Source organism: Salarias fasciatus, chromosome 5 (genome assembly GCF_902148845.1).
Source record: "Salarias fasciatus chromosome 5, fSalaFa1.1, whole genome shotgun sequence".
In the NCBI taxonomy this organism is placed as follows: Eukaryota; Metazoa; Chordata; class Actinopteri; order Blenniiformes; family Blenniidae; genus Salarias; species Salarias fasciatus.
In genome coordinates, this window is record NC_043749.1 from 24,813,303 (window position 1) to 24,827,580 (window position 14,278).

Genomic DNA, 14,278 nt, shown 5'->3' on the forward strand with positions numbered 1-14,278 from the left:
CTTCTGGACTAAGGAAATCTCACGCTGTGTCCAGAAACAACAACTAGCGCGCTAACTTAGCCACGCTGCGTCGACGTCATCATGTAAGTTCCTCCCACTAAAAGCCGGTAGAAAGCTGACCCGGGAATTTACCGGGTCGATTGCAGGGTGAACGACCCGGGTCGAAATCCCGGGTCAAACCTTTTCCCACTGCCACGACTTAGCGGGTTTAAACGGGTTTTTTGGCCAGTGGGAAAGGGGTAAAAGTGTTATCATAGTATTGTGTGCAAAGCGCTGGTCAATTTGCGTTCACGTGCTATGAGAAACAGTGAACCCCGGGCATTTCCTTGAATTTAAAAAACCCGCCTGGACGCCCCGGACAGGACGTAAAAAGTGGACATGTCCGGGTAAAAGAGGACGGTTGGTCACCCTAAGCTCCTTCACCTGCTGTTCAGAATCAGAAACACTTTATTGCCAGTATTTTTGTTGTTGTATGGTGCAAAAGCACCTAAACACCAAGGCAACCATCCATGGCAACATTTGATTCCTGTCAAGATGATGATGAGTTTCTTGATGAAGAATAACTATTAAATAACCACAGGTGTATGCTCCATCAAGTTCACTTTTGAAAGAAAAGCAAAAAAAAAAGTAAGGTTGCAGTTATTCAGCAATGTGATGCATAACCTATTTCATGTCTTTAAGTCACTGAAAACTGCCACAAAAATTCATTTTCTTACACTCTGACATTGACTTTAAATGAAAACTTCAGCATCTACTGTAAGTCTCATGGGTGTATTTGAGTGTGGTGGACAGTGAATTTAGCGCCGCGCAGATCAAATAAACAGGGGTGTGAGTCTGTGTGTGTTAGTATACATTTAGACGTCTATGCGCGTGCAGGTGTGCGTGTGTGCATTTCTCACTGGAGGAGCAATTGACTCCGTATCTTCCCGGTTCACAGTCCTCGCACGCGGTGCCATGGAAACCCTCGTAGCAACGGCACTCTCCGTTGCCGAGGTGACCGTCCTGACACTCCCCGTGATTAGAGCACCAGCTGCCGACTTCTCCGGGGCATTTGAAGCACTCGTGGCCATAATACCCAGGGCAACAGGAGTGATCCTGCAGGACAGACACATCAGTGCACCTTTTGGTGATAATATGCGTCTGACATTTGTCTGAGGCTGCTGAAGCGTCGCAGTCCCTGTGGCCGCAGGGGAATGAACGCTCATGTTTCCTACACTGGGACATCTTTCAGGAGTTAGTTCAGGATTTATGAAGCATTTCTGCTCTAGGAAACAAGAATTCAGTCAAATAGTAACAGGGTTACTAGCAGTGGAGAGAACATCTTCAACTAATGGTAAATATACAATGACAACGTAAATATCTGAAAGAGTAGACACTCAGCTCTGAAGGAAATCAAACCGGGTACCGTGGTGACTTGAGTACAGTCCATGACGCAGCCCGGCACCGTCTTCCTCCTGCCTCCAGCACGCTTTCTGAATTTACAGTTGGACCGCATGTTAACTGGAAACTCAGGTCTGACCTGCAGCAGCGTACAAAAAGACAGAGAGCCAAACTGCAGTAAAGCTGAGGTTGTGCACAGAAACACCAATTTGATTCCAACACGCACAATTCAGTAAATCAGTTTTTATAGCAACTTTTGACAATTAAATGCAATCTAAAGTGCATCTCAGTAGATTACAAACACAGTAAGAGCAATCAAAATCATGTGGCCAAAAAACAGGAAATTAAAGTGTAAGAGTGAATTATCGCAATCAGCTGTTTAAGTCAAGACAATCCACTTTCATTTCTGAATAATGCGCCACAGGTGTTCGCGTTATTGCATCCACACATTTCTGCTGACTGACAGCTGTCTTACCGGCTCGTATCTGTAGTAGCATTGAGGCTTTCCTTCACAGTCTGCACACTTTCCCTGCAAACAGACAGCGTGAAAGAGGAGCTGGAAATAACAAGACCAGCCATCCCTACTCCTGCAGCGAGCTGCCATTCAATAGTGTGTAGTAACAGAACATTTTTAGAATAACCAAGCCTCATTACTCTTACACTCTCTGGGTCTGGTCAAGAAATAATGATCGCTTTGAGCATTAACTAAAGCAGTAGTTCAGTGAGGTGCAGTGGAGTCAGTAGAATGACTCGTTTTAAAGGTGCTGTAGGCAGGATTTTGCTAGTCATTGCTAATTTTTCTGTGTTTTCTTTGGATTAAATGTTAGAGTATCCATTGATAATCCTTTAGGAGTGTAGTATAATTGCACTACTGCGAGGGCGCAGCGTTTCCATCTGTCTCTGTTCTGAGCTGAAAAGGATTCTCGACCGCTCCCGGTATTTTTGACCAATCAGAAGAGCCCCTGAGGCTCTATCCTGATTGGTCGAGGGGCGGCGCTTCAAAGCTCTGCTTCTCGTGAATGCACATGAGGAAGTCCAGGCCTGCATATTTACCCGCCTTGTCGGGCATAACATCATCAAAACACCACGGAGGACACTGTCTGTTTCTACTGTAATTCTTAAAAAAAAGGCTTTGACCCCAGGCCCGCCGTGAAAAGGTCACAGGTGAGTCAACCCGCCGGCACAGGCAGCCGTGACACTGCCGGCCCTGCTTGGCACCCCGAGGTGGGCACGACTCCAGGTTTCAAATCGCCATCTTGGATGGGTCAAATCGCCATCTTGCGAAGGTAATCCTGTCTACAGCACCTTTAAGATCTTGATTACTCTAGAAATGAACAATCATTAAAACCTTCACTGAGAGGTCCTGTCAACTTTTGCTTCTCTATTTTTCTCCTTTACATATTTACAGAGGTCAATTTGACGCTCCATTCAGTGAGAACCTCTGTTACCATCATGCTTATGAAAGAATCTGACTGACGATCAGTGACTGAAACCTATAATGCAGACTGTGTGTAGCTGAAACGCTGGTCAGTTGTAACACCTGCAAATAAGTGACTAATTCATTCATTCCTTCATTCATCATTCTTTTCTTACTCTTTTCCTTAGGGTGACTGGCTTGTCACATCTGTTTTGGCGAACTTTGAGGACCTGATTGAGGACGATGAGGACGCCATTCTGCGTCTCGATGAAGGAGCCGTCGAGAAGAACGTCATTCACAAATGTCTGGAGGACAACAGGAGGAGAGACTCGGGACAATCTCAGCTCTGCTGGTTTTATATGAACACAATCAAAACACTGAAGGAATGTATTTTCTCATTCGGAACGTAAAAACGGACAATAGACTGATCGATCGACTGACCAATGTCCAAACAACCTAGCCACTATCCAACCAACCAATAAACAGTTGGAGAAAATAACAACATTAAATATGTATTTCTAAAACATACAGGCCCACACCTAAAAGTTAGCATAACAAAAAACAAAGAGCAAATCCCAGAAGTAAAGTATGCAATAAATCTCATCATAAAACAGAATAAAAATGAAACAGAGCTGCAATAGGTGTGAAACAATACAGTAGAAGATACAAATGAATAAACAAGCATTCATGCATGAAAATGATGAGATTAGAAGTTTCAGAGCACAACATTAAAGCAGGATCTCAAAGGTAGTTTTACATTTTTACATTCTGTTTTTATTCCTGTCCTGCATTTCACAGGTTGTACATTCCCTTCTGTTTCATTTTATCCTACCTACACCTTTAATTTGAATCACAAATCAATGAGGTTGCATATCACCTCTGCAAAAACTGTAATTTATGGAACAATTATACTTCGTTATTCAATTATTTTGCTGCTTGGCAGATTTCAGATCACAGCGTCCTTGAATGCACCACTGGGGGAGTATTTGGCACTGTTCCACCAGATCATTTCAGCTGCATCACTCCACAGAAATATTGCAACTGTACCCCAAAAATTATCTTTGCCTTGACTGGAGTTGATTTTCATAGTTATAAACTGCAGCAATCGGTGCTTGGAAGGTAAAAAAAAAAATCAATCTAAAAATTCAGTGGATTTCCCACAGAGGTAAAATTACAGGGAGACGGACGGATCAAACGTCTACCTTCTGAGGAAAGGGAGAAAATTGTCCCTGCAATAATCAGTCATTCATCTTCCATACCTGATTAATTCAGGCAATAGAGCAGCATATAACTGCCTTTTTGGGACATTTTTTTAAACTGTGACACAACATAATAGTCGGCTCACCTCATCAACAAATCCATCCATCTCCTATACCGACAAAAAGTCTAGTCTTACACCCACAGGCCACTTAGCATCACCACTTCTACTAACTAGTTATTGGACTAGTTATTGAGAGGAAGCTGGAGTAACCGGAGAATCATGATGCAGCCACAGAGAAAACATGCAAACTCAACTCATATAGAACCCGACTCAGGTTGAAAATGTGACCACGGAGCTCTAAGGAATAAACACTCCACTGAGCCATCCCAGCTGTTTCCATTGATTTATCTTTTATAGCACTTGATCCGACTCGGGGGGCCGGAGTGGATACAAGTAGATTCTGAAACAAAGGCTGGGTGTACTACTGACAGGAAATCGTGTCTTTGTTCTTGATACTTTTTCCTCCTATTATAATATACTATAATTTGTTGTATGATTTTATTTTTTTATTTTTTTGTTCTATTGTCACTTTGTGAAGGTGTAGAAAATTTGCCCTTAGAGATTTCGTAAGCAGCAGAAAAGTCTTGAAACTAACAGCTAAAGCCGCCCATGCATCAAGTCCTGCTGGCTCGGTCGTTGTTACCTGATTGCTGTGGTTCCGGTGGAACTGGACCTGGTATCTGCTGCCCAGCACGGTGCTTTTCAGTGTGCCATCAGACACGGTGTCGGGAAAGATCACCCCATGGCGAAGCACGTGGTACTTCACCACATCACCATCCTGAAGTCACAGAAGAAAGACCTTAAAGAGGATTCCCCTTTTTTTTCCAAAAAGGCAAAGGAGTAACTGAAAAAAAGCATTCCGTCGACGAATTCATTATTCAGGATGGCTTTCACTGAGAAACAGCGGACTGAGTGTTTTCCAAATTGAAAATAAACGGCTGGTCTTCACAGTAAACACAAACAAGATTATGTACAATTCAGAGGCAAATCTGTGCAGTCGCAAAGCCTTTAGGTGAAAATGTCTTCAACGTGTTTAGAAAGAGCTCTTTGAGTGAGAGTCTTTCTGACGGGGACGGGGGAGGACTCACAGTGGAGCTAATAGCAAAATGTGTTTTTCTCCGAAACTCACCAATACACTACGAAATGTTGTTGGATTTATGACTTCAATGAAAAAGAATCAGTGAGGAGGTCTAAAAATCTGAAGAGGTCTTTTTAAGAGTGAATATCAACAATAATCACATCAGCTTAAATCATGAATGTGATTAAAACTGGACTCATTGTGCAGCAGCACTCGGCTGTATTTGTGGTGTCGTCTGCTCACACCCCTTAAATGTAAACATCAAAATGTTTGGTCTGAAGACAGTTGAGAAGAAAAGCCATTTCAATATTTGAAGAAGGTCTGCTAAGTTGATTCACAAATGTTATGCGAGAATAGAGAAACACAGGCATGATGGAGAATACAAAGTCTGGATTTTGATATTGTTGAGGAGGACCAAGAACAAAACCCTCGGTGTGTTTTGTGCAGCAACTTGGCGACATGTCAGACCATGAAGCGCCGTTTCATCACAAATCTTCTAATTTCATGTTTTACTGGAATTGTGACTGAAAAAATAGCAGGGAAAAAAAGTCTGAAAGTAATGTTTTGGTTTTGATTCAGAGGAAGCCTGTGAATAGTTGAATTTTGTCTTGATTGGGGTTCTGTCGTGTCATTATTGGGTAATGTGGGTCCCAAAACCAGATCAGCTGAGCTCCACTGATACAGAGTAAGAAACATTTTTATTTATAGGAAGTATAGGAAGACGAGATTTTATAATGGCGGAGGGAAGGAAGTACTGAGTGGGATCATGACATTTTTATTTTTATATTTTCTTGTGTATATTCATGTTCTAAGTCCTCTGGATCATATAGTGGACCTACCAGTTTGGAGGAATTTGTCCTTTGGAGATCCTGCCTGATGGCCTCGTCTGTTGGCAGCAGGAGCGTGAAAGTAAACTGACCCAAATATCCTGACAGGTTGTAAAGCTACACAAAAACAAGACAGAAACATCATAAGTAGATGAAAGTACACAGTTCTGAGTGTAAAACCCATCAGGACAGACTCCTACCTGGGCGTACTCTCTGAACAGGGTGAAGTTGGAGGACGTGTTCAGGAACGCCATCAGGGTTGGAGGGTCGGGGGGGAGATCTGACCGCGGCAGCATCAAAATCTGACCGCACACAGAAAAAACTTCTTTTTTACTTATGTTCATGTGTACATCCACTTAGAAACAAACAATCTATGGCTGTTTTCACACCTACCCACTTTAGCTTGACCTAACAGAGTTTTTGGACCGAGCACAGCGCGACTGGGTTGGTGTGAAAGCGTCACTCGCTCCAGTTGTCGCTCTAACTCGCCCGCCCCGAGAGCGGCTGAATGGGGTGGTCTCGGAGCGGCTTGGGTCGACCTGGGATGCAGCCCGGCTGATGTGTGAAAGCGCACCGGCTTTAGCTCGACCCAAACTCTAGATATTGCGCCTTTATGAACTACACAGGCACCTGTAATCAGCTCTATCCCGGGAAAAGTGATCACATGTCATAATGGCAAAAAGAAGAAAGTCTCTGCCGCTCACTCTCTGGCAAACTCGCGGGATAACTGCTTTTTTTTCTCCACTGGTTGTAACGCGACTTTAGCCCACCCCTTTTCTTTTTTGATTGACAGGTAAGTGACAAGCTTGCACACGTGTTTGATTCTTTGCGGTTCCATAGCAGCGGCGCACCAGACAAATTTACCAGTATTTTTTTTCAGTGTGAAAAATATAATGTGTGGCATGAGTGCTTGACAAAAGACCGAAATGCGTGACTGTCACTGTAGTGTTTACCATTAGAAAGGCTGCTGTGTTGGTTTTACGCCAACTTCCGCCTGGTTGTCATGGATACCGCACACTTCCCTTGTTTAGAGTGGCTGCTCTGCGCAGTCATGAAAAGTATATGTGAAAAGGGACTGTATTAGTTGAAAATTGAAACACTATCTTTTTTACTGGTGCAGCTGCCTTTGGCTCGACCCAAATATCTGTGAAAACAGCCTAAGAGAACCTACAAAAATGCTGATTTGTCTCCATCTCTCTTTCTTTACTCTCTGACCCTGCAAAGAAACAGAAAGCCATGTTCCCAGTTCTGCAGGTCCCTTCCTGTTCCACCGTCACTCACTGCCTTGAGATGACTGTGTTGTTATTGGTGCTCTGTCAACAAAACTGAATTGAATTCTGCCAAGCCAAAAATGAGGCACTATAGAAACTCACCCTCATCTGTTTCTGCATTCACCTTCAGTTCACTGAACACAACTCAAATAAATATGTGTAAGCAGGACATAGGTTCACAAATATTCATCTCTTCCTTGAGATTCCAACTAAAACAAGCTGAGTGTATTCATACCACCCTGTCTGCCAGTGACTTCGACCTTTTTAGTGCGGTCACTGTCATATGGCTTTGTGATCATGTCGATGATGGTTTCGTGATTGTCACTGCAAACACACTGAACTCAGTGAGCAAACTCTAAAAACAAATGTTTTTTTTTTAATGAGTTCAGAGTTGCAGTGGTTTTACATCTGCTGTTTTCTGATGGATCTAGTTGAGTTATGAGATGGAGTGCAGTATGGAAAGGTAGCTACGACCTTTGCACTCTGGTGCTCACCAAAACGGCACTGAGACCAGCGGAGCCGACGCCTGTGCAGCTCCAGGAGCAGAGTTTGATGTGAAAGTGACAAGTTTAAGCTAGAAAAGGCTCTGAGAGTCCAGTGATCGATGCAACATGAATTCTTCTGGAAGCACATCACACATGGCCAAAAATATTGAAGGACAACACTGACAACTGCGACCAGCTGAAGCCAAACCCAGACTCAATGTGGCGTACATGTCTCAGAGAAACAGGCTTCAGCTGTCCTCTAAGCTCAAAAGCCCCAAAACTTCATATGTGACACATTAAAACTGTCCTCGGCGCACTCAAGGAGATGATGGAGAAAAGACATGGTTCAACAAGCAGAGCGTCAGTAGCCGATGAGGGAGACACTCCAGAATCTGCCGTGGTCTGTCGTCATGGAAACACGTTACTCCCATGTCATCGTGACACGCCCCTCATGCTCTACAGTCAGGGAAACGTGACACTCCCATTGCGGTAATACCCAGGAGTCATAGAGACATAAGGCTACCCATGTGCTCATGCTCTGTCGTCATGGGAATGGGACACTTCCCATGTTGTCATGAAAACATGAAACTCTCAGCATCGTCTGACAGATTTGTGACAGAAACACCATGCTTCATCAGAATTAGGTGTGAACTTTGACCAAACTATCACATAACAACTAAATGTGCCACCAGATCTGCAGGTGTAAAAACAACTTCCTCCAGAGTTTGCTAAACCTCCCCAGGTAAAGCAGGCCCAAGAACACACATCACATCTTTACAAACTCCACCAGAAAGCAGTGAAATCACTGAAATCAGCAGCGTGTTGTTTGCTTTGGTGGTTGAATCACCTTGTGTATGATGTGAATGTAGCCGTTGATTGCTGGCATGTTGGGAGTGATGATGGGAGCGTCTCCGACATGGATGACCTGCAACAAAACAAAACATGACCCTGTTTGTGGGAAGTGTATGTGTTTATTCATTCATTCATTTAAAATTAATGACTTACTGTTAAAGTTAGCATTGATATTGTAACAATCTGTGGAGAACATCAGACTTCCTGTCTCCGAAGAATGTGTGGATCACATGATTCAGAATAAAATAAAAATAATGCAATCCAAAGATTTAATCTTAAAGGTGTAATACAGGATTTTGATTTCCGGGTGGATCACCTAAATAATTGGTGGGTCTGTTTGTCAATCATTCTGACGAGCTGGTTTCGTAAGGCGGTTCTACGTGCTTGCGCCCAATAAGCTTCTCCCTTTTGCGCATGCGCATTCAGAGTGTTTATGCAGCCGGTCAACTTCTGAGCTGGTACTTACCGATGGCGAGTCTGACATAATGAAACTAAGTGTTTCGGAAAACAAGCTTTATGTATGAGCGAGGCCGATCGCAGAAACTGCAAACAGAGCCGTGCACGCCCGGAGAAGAGGAGATCGCGCTCGCACGCTTCCGCGTTTCCTGGGAGAAGCAGGAGAGCCGGGCGGATGGTCTGGCGCATGCGCGTTGTTCAAAAAGTGAGTGACAGACGTTTGGCTTCGTCTTTTCGAGAAAATCCTGTAATATACCTTTAAGTTGTGCATGTTTTAAAACAATTACTGCCTCAATCTAATAAAGACAAAATGGGCTATTTCGTTCAATTAATTTTAATATTAAAATTCAAATCTGTTTAAAAGTAAGGATAGACCAATTATCGGCCTCGCCGATAATATCGGCCGATATTGGGCATTTTTCTAATAATCGGTATCGGCCTTTTTTTTCACCGATAGCCAATAAAATAAATTTATTTAAAAACATGCTCTTTGGATCATATATGCAGCCGTCTCTCTCTCTGCCTGAAGTCACTACTCTTATCTGTGTCACAACGTCCCACCCACAGCTAAATTTTGAAGCCAAAATGTTCATTTTTACTGCAAATGAATATCGGTTCGACATATCGGTTATCGGTTTCCATAAGTACCAATAATCGGCATCAGCATCGGCCCTAAAAAAGCCATATCGGTCGATCCTTATTTAAAAGTGCATGAGGTATTTTGATTGACTTTATATACACAGAAAAATGTAAATGGGGGGTGGGGGGCAATGTTCACAGACTGCAGAAAAATGGAATAGTCGAAGTCCTGCCAGGACTGAAAGGTGTATATGTCGTCACACTGTGAGTCTTTACCCCACTGGTGTTGCTGATCTCCCACCGGGTTGGAGGATGTAGGGTGGGCAGACTTTGCCCAACCAGAGTTTCCAGATCTTCTAGGGAGTAGATGCCTTGTAAGATGTGAGCCCTGTGACCAGGAGAGCAAACAGCAACAGCTGGTGTCAAAAAACCAAAACGTTCACCTGATCATGATGGTGATCCATCGACTCAGGTTTGACAGAAGAACAACAGCGATCCGAAGACAATCTCTTTCCAAATGAAGACGGTATGAGTAAAACCCAGTTACACATCCCCACTGACGGTGATGACACATATTTTAAATTTCCTTAATGAAAAGCTTGTGAAATTATAAAGTGCTTGTCAGATATTGAAAGCAGTTTATCTGTTATCCTCTGAATCTGCACCTGAGGCACTCAACAGGTGGCCTCTCCTCTCCATTTTTAGCGTATTTTAACCACATTTAATCCTCCATCTAAGCTTTATCAGACACTCAGGACGGAGGAAATGCGTTTGGTCAAACATGTTCAGCTGCTGAAGGTCACTGACATTTGCTGATTCAGGATTTTTAGATCTTGGTTTTCAGACGTTAATGTAGTTGCTAATGAAGTGTTATCATACAACATTAACATTTCAAAGATCTGGCATTATCCAATGATACATATTGTGTCATATTTTTCTTTTTTAACAAGTTTATCCAAGCCATAACTGAGCAAATACGAGGGGGGACCCAAAAGAAACCGGACTGTGGTTATAACTTTTTATTTTTTTTATTTTCACATTTAATCAAAACAGTCACCTTCAAAGTACTCTCCTTCGGCTTGAATACACCGCTGCAGCCGGGATTTCCATTGCTCGATACAGTCACTAGGCTCCTGCGTAATGGTCCCTTTAAGAGTGTCCTTCGATTTTTTTTGCACCTCTTTCACATCATCAAATCTCCGCCCCTTCAGTTCCTTGTTCATTCTTGGGAAGAGACAGAAGTCGCGCGGGGCTAAATCGAGGGAATACGGCAGATTAAGCAGCAGGGCCATGCCGTTTTTCATCAGGAACTGTTTTACGCGCAGAGCCCTGTGCATAAAACAGTCCCCACTCTCCCACAGCGCCGGCCGCTTCAGCCTGTCAAGCTCTTCCCAAACAGCCTCCATCGTCCTCCAGCTGCCTTTTCAGCTCCTGGCACATGTCCACGCGAGCCTGTTTCTGCTCCGTGGTTAAAAGGCGCGGGACCATTTTCGCATTTTTCAAAGAAGGGGGCGGGACTGTAATAACATAAACACTGCGTGAGAGCTGCCTGTGTGTCTTTGGGAGGTGAAATTTTTCACAGTTATGCTTAAGGCTATGCTATAGCGACATATAACGGACAAAAGTCTGAAATCATTCTTGTTTTTTTTTTTTTTATAACCACAGTCCGATTACTTTTGGGTCCCCCCTCGTATATATTTGCAGGAAAAGAAAAAAGTGTGAAGTGTAAAGTAATCCCTGAGAAATCCAACTAGTATGAACTTTTAAAAATAATGACATGAGGAGGATGATATCTTTGGAGGCTCACAATCTTAGAAACCAAGGGAGACCACGAGTAAAGTTTAGAACACCGGATGTACTGAAAGTCACATCAACAATATTTCTTTAAGATTTGAAATAAATTGAAGATGGTCAGTCGACACAGCTCTACTCTTCACACACAGAATCCCTCTGAAGAGTAAATATGATGCAATGATGTCTAACTGGAGCACGTAATAGAGCCTGTCATCATTGGGATTTATAACCCCAAACACAGGGGCAGTACAAAGGAGAGGTGTGTGTGTGTGTGTGTGTGTGTGTGTGTCATTACTAACCGCAGGAAAGGACGCAGGCGGTGTCGGTTGTTCCAGAACATGTACTCATCTGAGGTCATATTTACCATAGCTTCGGAAAACGGGACCAGCAGTGTTATGTTTCCACTCAAATCCTCCGTGAAACCAAGGCTGTCCTAAAATACACACACAGTCACCACTTGTTGTTTTGGTTAAAGCCGGGGTTGGCGATTTGAATGAGATACAATTTTTTAAATACTGGTCAAAATTATCTTTATGACCCGATGAGAAGCAATTCATAGTGTGTTTTTAAAGTAGTTTGGAAAATATCTGCTATCTACAGCAGGAGTAAAACAGGACAAACAGCAACCAATAGTCTTGAGGGGACACCTTTTTTTTAAACCAATCAAATCCCTTTGCCATTCGACCCGCCCCCTGCGCATACATGTACGCGTGCACTGACCCAGGTTCAGTGCGCGCGTAGAAAGACGGAGATGGTGTTGCAGAATGGCGGAGAAGAATGTTTGGGGGTTTACTTACCGTTGAGTGCACCATAACTTGGCGTAGTGCAAATAAAGAAAAAACGAAGAAATGAAGCGCTGAGGACAGATTACGCCAGGAACTCACTGGACGCGGAAGCGCTGCACGCGCTGCGCGTGCCGTGAACATCTCCGCGTCTCCGCTCCCAACGGGAGCTCCTCCAATGGGGTGGGAGCTGGGCGGAGCTAGCAAGGCAGAGCCTTGGGGAGATGCTACATGCTAACGCTAGTTTTCCAAGATCGCCAGCCCCAGCTTTAATGTTCACAAGACTTTACTTTGCGAAAGTGTTAAAAGGACAAACTATAGTAGGCATTTTCATCACCACCAGATTCAGCTCACTTTTCAACGTACACAAAAGTTTGATCCGAGTTTTGAGTGAGTCTCAGGGTATGTTCACAGTTGTCAGTTTTCGTCCAACTCAAACTAACATCGATGCAACTTCTCAATCAAAGCAGCAGAGCATGAACGAATGATGTGAAGATTTATGAAAATCAATCCAAACCTTTTTGACCTGTTGATTAAGTCTTGGGCAAACTCAGATGAAACAGCAGACAAAAGCAGACCCAGCGTGTTGGCCTGTAAGAAGCTCTGGCTGCATTTCTTGCATCCATATTTCATTATCTAACATGTCTATTTAAGTGAGATCACATGATTAATACCTCATTACTTCCTATTTTCTCTCCTACTGGGCCTTCAGTTTAAGTTCAAAACAGTGGATCCACTGAACTACCTCAGACGTATGTACCCTCCTCCCTTCACTAGGAGACTGAAGGAAATTCCCACCATTGCCATATTATAATTATAAATTATTATCATTATAAATTGTTCCATTTTGCCCTAGCTGCAGTGAAAATACACACATTAATATACACTTTTTTTCACCCTTCAGTCTCGAGATTTCATTCGAGTCAATGCCTGTTATTGAACATTAGGGACTTATTAACCAAGCCTCATCATGACTGGTTGATCTTTTCACATCGCTCAGTCCAGCTTTTACAGTTTTTAAAATGAATTGAATATTTGGGTCAAAAAATAAACGATGAGGACATCAGCTCATTCAGTTTGTGGTTCCCCACAGGTTCCATTACCCTTGTACCAAATGACACTCTCTTCAACCCTCCGTCTGCCTCAAAACACTGATCAGATCAACGCTCCTTTTCTGGCTTTGTCCCAAATTAAACCATTTCGGGTCTCATATTTCGAAATGCATTTCTGATATTTGCCTCCAAACCTCTGCGCTACATTTTTGCCTCTCTCACCAAAATGTGTCAAAACACAGACATTCACTCCATTCTTTCCACTAACTTGCTACTTTTGCTGTGATTTCAGCTGCGCATTCTGCATTCATCATTCTTGCAACTTATGTGTGAACCAAACAATCCAGAATGTGGGCACTGCATCTTGGCAACTTTTCCATAAAGTTCTGTGTTTCAATGCCAACATTTTGAAAATGAGGTCCATTTAAACACAGAAGGCAGAAAAAATAATGTGGTTTTCATGTTGAACCACTAGTGGGTGCTGTTGTTTTATTGTTCTGTTGTGTTTTGTTTTGTGATGAAACCACAATAGAATAATACACTATAAACATCAACAACGGTGAGTACACAAGCATTAGTCTGGACAGACATACTCGTGAGAATATGGACTGCAAGTCATGACAGTCTGGAAGGCGCCATCGTTGTCGACGTCCATGTATTTGAGCAGAAGAACCATTTACTCGGCCGTGTTGCACAATGCACAGCAGCAGCGTTTCAGAAAAGTTCCGTTTTCAGTGTTTACATGAGACGGAGTGACACTGTTTCGAAAAAGTTGTACTTTCCCCCGTTTCCATGGTGATGGCGACGGATCATTTTCAAAGAGTGAAATTTTCATTGACTCCAGGCACCACTGTCGCATAACAGACACTGAAAATCAACAGTTTTCTGTTTTCACTAAAAACCTTGTCTTGTGAACGGGGCCTTAGTTTGAGTGTTTGTGAACATATCAAAGACTGAATGATTGAAATGTAAATATTACAGAGAAAAATATCTTGTGGCTCTGACTCACCTCCACAAAATGGTTAAAAGGAAACAGCTCTCCGC

The 14,278-nt window shown here is 43.0% G+C and overlaps 1 protein-coding gene across 1 annotated transcript in view; it reads right to left on the reverse strand.

The window, feature by feature from the left end:
- The window catches only part of LOC115388449 (stabilin-1), a 124,472-nt gene that overhangs the window by 77,678 nt on the left and 32,516 nt on the right, over positions 1-14,278 (reverse strand). Inside the window, exons 28-38 of the mRNA XM_030091601.1 lie at positions 14,244-14,278; positions 11,700-11,833; positions 9,883-9,994; positions 8,567-8,644; positions 6,164-6,265; positions 5,976-6,080; positions 4,702-4,836; positions 2,974-3,102; positions 1,856-1,909; positions 1,406-1,519; positions 900-1,095 (exon numbers count right to left, since the gene is read on the reverse strand). The exon at positions 14,244-14,278 is cut by the window's right edge and continues 13 nt beyond it. Of these exons, the coding sequence (XP_029947461.1) occupies positions 900-1,095; positions 1,406-1,519; positions 1,856-1,909; positions 2,974-3,102; positions 4,702-4,836; positions 5,976-6,080; positions 6,164-6,265; positions 8,567-8,644; positions 9,883-9,994; positions 11,700-11,833; positions 14,244-14,278 (1,194 nt within the window). The remainder of the gene's footprint in view (positions 1-899; positions 1,096-1,405; positions 1,520-1,855; positions 1,910-2,973; positions 3,103-4,701; positions 4,837-5,975; positions 6,081-6,163; positions 6,266-8,566; positions 8,645-9,882; positions 9,995-11,699; positions 11,834-14,243) is intronic.